Here is an 8,773-nt window from a genome sequence, read left to right on the forward strand (position 1 = left end):
CACCAATCAACCACACCGCCCTGTGGCCCAACATTTCAACTCCCCCTCCCACTCTGCCGAGGACATGGAGGTCCTGGGCCTCCTTCACCGCTGCTCCCTCATCACCAGACGCCTGGAGGAAGAACGCCTCATCTTCCGCCTCGGAACACCTCAACCCCAGGGCATCAATGTGGACTTCAACAGTTTCCTCATTTCCCCTTCCCCCACCTCACCCTGGTTCCGGACTTCCGGCTCGGCGCTGTCCCCATGACTTGTCCAGACTTGTCCTGCCTGCCTGTCTCCTTTTCCACCTATCCATTCCACCCTCTCCTCCCTGACCTGTCGGCTTCATCCCCTCCCCCACTCGCCCATTGTGCTCTGTGCTACTTTCTCCCCACCCCCACCCTCCTCTAGCTTTTCTCTCCACGCTTCAGGCTCACTGCCTTTATTCCTGAGGAAGGGCTTTTGCCTGAAAGGTCGATTTTACTGCTCCTTAGATGCTGCCTGAACTGCTGTGCTCTTCCAGCACTACTCTAATCCAGAATCTGGTTTCCAGTATCTGCAGTCATTGTTTTTACCAACAAGAAATTTCTGTTGCAAACATGATTCATAACTCCTGTCAGAAACCTTGTGTGACATGTTCTACCTTTTTCTAGGAACTAATAGAGGAAGGAGGGCATCTAGTTATGTAGGAGGGTGATGGGTGAGCTCCATCTCTTGCATACCTCTGTTACGATTAAGTTTGAATGGGAGTGTTGTAATTGGTCTTCCTGCCCCACTATCAATAAAAACCCAAGTATGGATGAGTAATGACCACTTTAAGGTTTCATACGATCCCTACTGATGTCGATCCAGCTGCAGTTGGGCTTGTCACTATGTGGTGTTCACCATGAGGAAAACTGTGCATACTGTCGTTTTTGTGGGAGTTGGGTGGATTGGATGGTTTCCACATTCAAAAGGCACTCTATATCTGATAAATAAACAGAATATCAAGGGGCGGCACGGTGGCTCAGTGGTTAGCACTGCAGCCTCACAGCTCCAGGGACCTCGGTTCGATTCCAACCTTGGCCGACTGTCTGTGTGGGGTCTGCACATTCTCCTTTTGACTGCGCCTCCGGGTGCTCCAGTTTCCTCCCACAGTCCAAAGATGTGCAGGTCAGGTCGATGGCCATGCTAAATTACCCATAGTGTTAGGTGCATTAGTCAGAGGGAAATGAGTCTGGGTGGGTTACTCTTCAGAAGGTCTTTAACTTTCCTGATATTGATTGGGAAAGCTATAGTTTAGGTGGGCTTGGATCGGCGCAACATCGAGGGCCCAAGGGCCTGTACTGCGCTGTATTCTTCTATGTTCTATGTTCTATGTTCTAGGTCGGTGTGGACTTGTTGGGCCGAAGGGCCTGTTCCATACTGTAGGGAATCTAATCTTAAAAAAAAGTCCACCTCCCTCCCTGTGATCTCAATCTTTCCAAAGTACTAACTGCGGTTCAGGCTGTTCCCTGATCCTGAGTCTCCAGTGGGTGTCTTTCTTATTGCTCTTCCAGGCTGAGGTCCTGATTCTATGGAAAAGCCCTCTGCTGACTTCTGCACTGTCTGAATGTCTCAAGGTTCAATGAGTTCTCGCTGGCTTTTCAGTTGACATGTAATTGCCTTCATAAGATTCCATCCCAGCTATTGAATTCCATCAAAAAGCACAATGAATGCACATCACACCCAGATATAGGAAATGAACAAGTCATCGGCATATCATCATCAGACTGCTTAGTCACCCTTCAGTATGCAGCAGCTAGGGTTTCTAGAATGGGGATATTTTGCTCTGCAGGAAGAAAGTCAAAAGCTCAGATGCTCCTTAGATGATTTGGAGAGGAATGAGAAGTAAGAGAAAGAAGAGGGTAATGATGATAATGCAATGCTTTTCTGCTGGGGATGTTAAGAATGCCCTCATTAATGCATGTTTCGCGTAGTCTCAACCAGCGGAACCATGGTTGATAATGCCCTCTTCACCAATTAATGTCACTGACCAAAAAAAAAACAATCAAACAAGCTAAATGTTCATTTACCAACCAATAGTCAAGAATGTACAGGCTGGAAAAGTAGTGCCAAAGAATTTATGTGAGCTAAATAAAGAACCAAGGTATTATCAAACCAACATTTATTTAGAGAGACTCCAACACAAATATGCTTACATTTCTATGACACAACTGATGTGGATGAAGCAAGGGTAAAGACAGCGTCTCCAGATCCCTGCTCTGTCTCCAGAGTTGCTCTTGGCAACATCTACGGTCTGCATGCTCCAATCAGCCCCACCTCCCAGTTGCCAGCCATCCTAGGCATCCTCCACCATCAAAATAAGGTCACACACAAACTGGAGGAAGAACACCTCATCTTCCAGCTGGGGAGCTGACAACCTATGGCCTCAACATACAATTCACCAGCTTCCAAATCTCCTCAACCCTCACCTCATCTCAGGTCCACCCCTCCCTCTCCGCCCTGACCCCTTGATCTGCCCTAACTTGTCCATCTTCTGTCCCACCTGTCCGCTCCACCCTTCCACTGACCAATCTCATTCACCTCCTACCTGCATCCACCTATCACTATCCCACCTATCTTTCCCCGAGACCCACCCCATCCCTCTATTTATTTCTCAGCCCCCTTCCTCTCCCCAGTCCTGATGAAGGGTCTTGCCCGAAATGTCGACTCCCATGCTCTTCTGCTGCTGCTTGACCTGCTATGCCCTCTGTATTTTGGAGATTGTGGGAGTCCTCCTAAAGACCACTCCACCAACATCTGTGCTGGGACAGACTCAGATTTCAAGAGATGAGGAAACATGTTACTGACTGGCTTGTGATTATGGGGGAAAGGTGGTGTATTTTGGCCAGAAAACAACTCCATGAACCTTTTCACCATCTCTCCCTAATTGCCCAGATGCACTTCATTGCTTCCATCGTGAGGGTGTGCTTGGGTGCAGGTCAGTGCAGGCTGAGACTAAAGGCTACTTATGGTGTCAGACATGTTTGTCTCCAAAGTCTGCAGTGTGGTTCCAGACATACACATATTGACACATGTGACACTAGCCACACTATTAGTGGAAAAATACTTAATTTTAATGGTGTGTTGCATCACCCTTCTTACATGAGATGAAGTCCTCCAATCACTCTGCAATTGTGGTGGATATACATTGTAGGCCTGTCAATGCATCTCACATTGCTCATTCATTCTCCTCTTCCTTGATGCACCCACCTGCCAAAAGTACAGCAGCCGTGTTCAGCTGAGACAGGTGCATCTTCTGATATGGAATCTTTGGCCCAGTGTCCACTCTTCCCCATTTGTGAAGTCATCATGTGGAAATACAATTCTCTGCGACATTGATCCCATCAAAGTTTGTTTTACGATGGTGCACCCTCAGAAGAACACAACTCATCAGAGAACTCATTGCCTGCATGTCTATTGACTCCCATTGACATCCTTGGGCAGTTACAAGAATTTGCCAGGATTAGTACTGGCAAAGAAATAACATTGTTATTTGGTGATCATCACATTTAATTCACTGTTGAAACCAAGTCAATATGACTGATGTATGGGTAGCTTTTGTTGAATTGTAGGTTCACCAGGTTTAACAACCAGGGAGATCATAACATCACTGATCTCAAGTGTGTTCTCCTCAATAGTTGTCAGCTGCATGATCTATGAAAGGCCACCTCTAGTTCCATTCCTGGGCTTCAATGTTTCATTTTCCTATAAAAGATTATGAGTGATGACATGTATTCAGTGCTCTTGGTGATGGCATCTATAAAGGGCAAGCATGGCATCAAAGATCAAATGTAATACATGCATAGATGGGTGTATAAGAAAGAGGATTCATGGGGACGATCGGAGTACCGCAGCTTAGTAGTTGTGAGGTGTGGTGGGGTGAATTAGATTTGCAAAAACAGATTAAGTGTACAAAGTTAAAAATCACACAACACCAGGTTATAGTCCAACTATAACCTGGTGTTGTGTGATTTTTAACTTTGTACACCCCAGTCCAACACCGGCATCTCCAAATGCAGATTAATTGGATTGTGTGACATGCACAGAGGATTAGGTGAACTTGGCATTGTTCTCATCTTTCCTATCATGTTTGGTCATTAAATTGCTTTCTGCAATGGGTCTAGGACTGCCTCAGAAACTCCAACTACACATTCCTTCTCCCACCACAAGATTCTTCCTCTGAAGGAATGAACCAGCCACTTTTAGGCTCCTCAGAGTCTTCGCAGTGCATCCAGAGAAGCATCCACGAAGGAGGTGTAGCCTTTGCCCATCCTGATTACATCACAATACTTTTGTGCCACAATTCCAGTTCTCTGACAGCGCACCTATTGACAGCGCACCTATTGAGTTTTGCATGTTTTGGTATCTTTAAATACCAAAGGCCTACTTTTGTGCCTGGCCCTTAGGCTTCAAAATGATAAAATTCTCCCCACTTCAAGAGACAGTAGATCAGTTGAACAAATACTTTGCATCTGTCTTCACTGAGAAGGACACAAAAATCCTTCCAGTAATGCTAGAGGATAGAGGATCGAGCATGAAGGAGAAACTGAAGGAATCCTTACAAATCAGGAAATGGATTTGGGGAAATTGATGGGATTAAAACACAATAAGTTCCTAGGGCCTGATGGTCTGCATCCCAGAGTACTTAAAGAAGTGACTCAAGAAATAGTGGACGCATTGCTGATAATTTTCCAGCATTCGACAGAATCTGGAAGTGTTCCAGTGGAGAGGAGTGTAGCTAATGGAACCCAACTTTTTAAAAAAGGAAGGAGAGGGAAAATAGGGTATTATAGGCCAGTTAGCCTGGCATCGGCGGTGGGAAAAATGTTAGAGTCAATTATTAAAAATGTAATGACTGAGCATTTGGAAGTGGTGACAGGATCAGTCCAACTCAGTATGGATTCATCAAAGGGAAATCATGCTTGACAAATCTTCTGTAATAATTTGAGGATGTGATCAGTGGAGTGGACAAGAGTGAATTAGTGGGTGTTGTGTATCTGGACTTTCAAAAGGCTTTTGACAACATCCCACACAAGTGATTAGTAAGCAAAGTTTAAACCCCTTGGTTTCGGAAGTAATGTATTGATGTAGGTAGAGGACTGGTTGGCAGACAGGAAACAGAGAGTTGGAGTAAATGGGTCCTTTTCAGAGTGGCAGGTAACGATCAGTGGGGTACTGCAGGGTTTGATGCTGGGGACCACAGCTGTTCACAACAAGTATTAATGATTTGATCAAAAGAATTGAGTACAATATTTCTGAATTTGCAAACAACGCTAAGCTGGGTGGCAGTATGTGCTGTGAGGAGGACCCCAAGAGGCTATAGGGTGACTTAGTCAGGCTGGATACGTGGGCAAATACTTGGGAAATGCAGTACAATGTGGATAAATATGATGTTATCTATTTTGCTAGCAAAACAGGAAGTCAGATTATTATCTGAATGGTAGCAGTTTAGGAAGAAATGAGGTGCAATGAGATTGGGGTATCACGGAAGAACAGAAGTAAGTGAGGACTGTAGATGCTGGCGATCAGAGTCAAAAAGTGTGGCACTGGAAAAGCACAGCAGGTCAGGCAGCATCTGAGGAGGAGATTCAACATTTCAGGCATAAGCCCTTCATCAGGAATGTCCTGATGATCATTCCTGATGAAGGACTTATGCCTGAAACATTGACTCCCCTGCTCCGGGGATACTGCCTGACCTGCAGTGCTTTCCCAGTGCCACACCTTTTGATGACTGTCGTGGTAGAACAGTCAGATTGGCACACACAGGTGCAGCTGGCAGTGAAGAAAGGTAATGGTGTGCTAGTCTTCATAGTGAGGGGAGAATATAGGTGCAAGGATGTCTTGCTGCAGTTATGCAGGGCCTTGAGTATTGTGTGCAGTTTTGGTCTCCTGATGTGTGAAGGACTTTCTTGCTATTGAGGCAGTCCAGCGAAGATTCAGCAGACAGATTCCCAGGATGGCAGGGCTGACATATGAAAAATGATTGGATCGACTGAGCTTGTACTCACTGGAATTTAGAAGAAAGAGGGGGGATCTCATAGAAACATCTAAAATCCTGATGGGACTGGGCAGGAAGAATGTTCCCGATATTAGGAAAGTCCAGAAAAAGGGGTCACAGTCTAAGAATAAGGGGTAAGCCATTCAGGACTGAGATGAGGAAGAAATTCTTCACTCAGAGTTGTGAATCTGTTGAATTCTGTCCCACAGAAAGCTTTATTACATATTACATATATTCAAGAGGCCACTGGACTTGGCCCTTCTGGGTAAAGGGATCAAGAGATATGAGAGAAAGTGGGAGTGGGACAGTGAAATTGCATGATCAGCCATTATCATATTGAATGGGAGCATAGGCTTGAAGGGCCAAATGGCCTATTCTTGCATTTTTTTAATGTTTACGTTTCTTTTCTTCTCACCATACCCAATCCCACCCACCCAAAGATACAGGAGATACCCCAGACAGGTATTTGTGTTGCCATCTCATTGAACCACTTGCAATCCTAGCAATGCAACTATTAGTGCAGCTGGGGCTGACAGTGTTGCTAACTAATCATATTGACTACAGAGGGTGGACCTTCTTTCAACAGATGGAGTGGAAGTCCACATGGTGCTTATTAAGGCTATCAAATTTTCTAATGGGTTGGAGCTAATACTACTCCATTGTCTTGTGAAGCTTACCACTATCATGTAGATCTGTTGCACACCCACTGCTACTAAAGCTACTGTTACTTTAGGGGCAGGCTGGTGGCTCAGTGGTTAGCATTGCTGCCTCACAGTGCTACGGACCAGAGTTCAATTCTAGCCTCAGGCAATTGTCAGTGTAGAGTTTGCACATTCTCCCTATGTCTGAGTGGGTTTCCTCTAGGTGCTTTGATTTCCTCCCACAGTCTAAAGATGTCTAGTATAAGTGGATTGGTAATGCTAAATTGCCCAAAGTGTCCAGGGATGTGTAGGTTAGGTGGATTAGTCATGGGAAATGCAGGGTTTCAATAGTAGGGTAGTTAGGATGTGTTGCCCTTCAGAGAGTTGGTATGGACTTGCTGGGCCAAATGGCCTGTTTCCACACTGTTAGGATCTTATGTCTAAAACCTAAAAAAGTTCATTTTATGCTACATGATCATACAAATTGTCTTTGACTGTGCTTTTTCGTCCTTCATTCCTACAAATTGAACTAATGTAATTTAGCTCACATTCTGCGATCCCTGTTATTAATATCTATTAGATCTATTTGTATAAATTCACATCTTAAAGTACTGGACTTTGTAATTATACAGGATTATGTGGAATAGTTTCATTTGAAGTCATAGATCTAATTTCAAATTTCGCTGTCTAGAATTGTCAGGTTTGAATTATCATGAAGATAGATTAAGGTTGTAGATTAATATTAAAGTCTTTCAAACAATTTAAGAGTCCCTCAGTTTCAAGTTGATGTGTTAGCTTTACCAAGAATAACACATTCAAAGCATATTGATTGACATCAAGCATTTCCCTCACATATCTTGCTCATAATGAATAAAATGGTTGCTAATCTTCTGATTATTTACAGTTGAAGATTACTTTTGATGTTAGTGAATTTAAAATCAATACTGATCAATAAATGTTGTGGGCAAAAGGCATGGTCCTGCACAGTACTCTTTGAGCTCTTTATATGCAATCATATTTTAACAAAGAACCTGATTAACAAAATACTGGATTATACTTCCAGTGAGAATTTTAAAAGACACCTTTATACTTTAGAGTGTGAAATAATCAGAATTTTCTTCCATTAAAAAAATATAAACATTGTCAGGTAGATTTGTATAACCAATGCAGAGAGACATGATGAAAAGTTTGAGGACTCCTTGTGAAAGGCTGTAACAACAACATTATTTTTTAAATCTAAAAGGTTACTGAGGAAGATGGCTGTGAACATCCCTGGACTTGTGGCAGTTGTTGTCTTCTATATCATAATTCTTGCAACTGGAATTTGGGCATCTCGAAAATCAAAGCGGGAAGAGAAAAAATGCTCTGGAGCCAAAAGTGAGGTGGCCATGATTGGAGGGAGAAACATTGGAACCTTAGTTGGAATTTTCACAATGACAGGTAAATCTGTAAAAATAAAACTGCTCAATTGCCACGTTAGTTGCTAAATAAAAATAATTTAGATATCACAAGTTGTGAAATACAAATTTCAAACATTTATAGAGTGGAGCAGTTGTACACCCAAACCTTCCCCTCAAATGCAGCAACACTTGGCTCAGTGCAGGAAGCCACCATAGTAAATAGTGGGCGGCACGGTGGCATAGTGGTTAGCACTGCTGCCTCACAGCGCCAGAGACCCAGGTTCAATTCCCGCCTCAACTGACTGACTGTGCACGTTCTTCCCGTGTCTGCGTGGGTTTCCTCCGGGTGCTCCGGTTTCCTCCCACAGTCACAAAGATGTGCAGGGTCAGGTGAATTGGCCATGCTAAATTGCCCGTAGTGTTAGGTAAGGGGTAAATGTAGGGGTATGGGTGGGTTGCGCTTCGGCGGGTCGGTGTGGATTTGTTGGGCCGAAGGGCCTGTTTCCACGCTGTAATGTAATCTAATCTAAATCTTATGCACCTATTTTTAAAGTAATTAATCTATAATACTGCTGTGGTTCTGTTCGCTGAGCTGGAAGTTTTTGTTGCAAACGTTTCGTCCCCTGTCTAGGTGACATCCTCAGTGCTTGGGAGCCTCCTGTGAAGCGCTTCTGTGGTGTTTCCTCCGGCATTTATAGTGGCCTATCCTTGCCGCTTCCGGTTGTCAG

The 8,773-nt window shown here is 44.0% G+C and overlaps 1 protein-coding gene across 3 annotated transcripts in view; it reads left to right on the plus strand.

The window, feature by feature from the left end:
- The window catches only part of LOC122550574 (high affinity choline transporter 1-like), a 61,654-nt gene that overhangs the window by 5,197 nt on the left and 47,684 nt on the right, over nt 1-8,773 (plus strand). The window contains exon 2 of one of the 3 annotated variants that reach the window (XM_043691510.1): nt 7,889-8,085. In XM_043691510.1, the coding sequence (XP_043547445.1) occupies nt 7,902-8,085 (184 nt within the window). In that variant the 5' untranslated portion in view covers nt 7,889-7,901. Of the gene's footprint in view, nt 1-7,888; nt 8,086-8,773 lie in introns of those variants that run through there. The other 2 variants (XM_043691511.1, XM_043691512.1) reach the window with 2 other exon arrangements.

The sequence above is a fragment of the Chiloscyllium plagiosum genome, chromosome 6 (genome assembly GCF_004010195.1).
Source record: "Chiloscyllium plagiosum isolate BGI_BamShark_2017 chromosome 6, ASM401019v2, whole genome shotgun sequence".
Lineage (NCBI taxonomy): Eukaryota > Metazoa > Chordata > Chondrichthyes > Orectolobiformes > Hemiscylliidae > Chiloscyllium > Chiloscyllium plagiosum.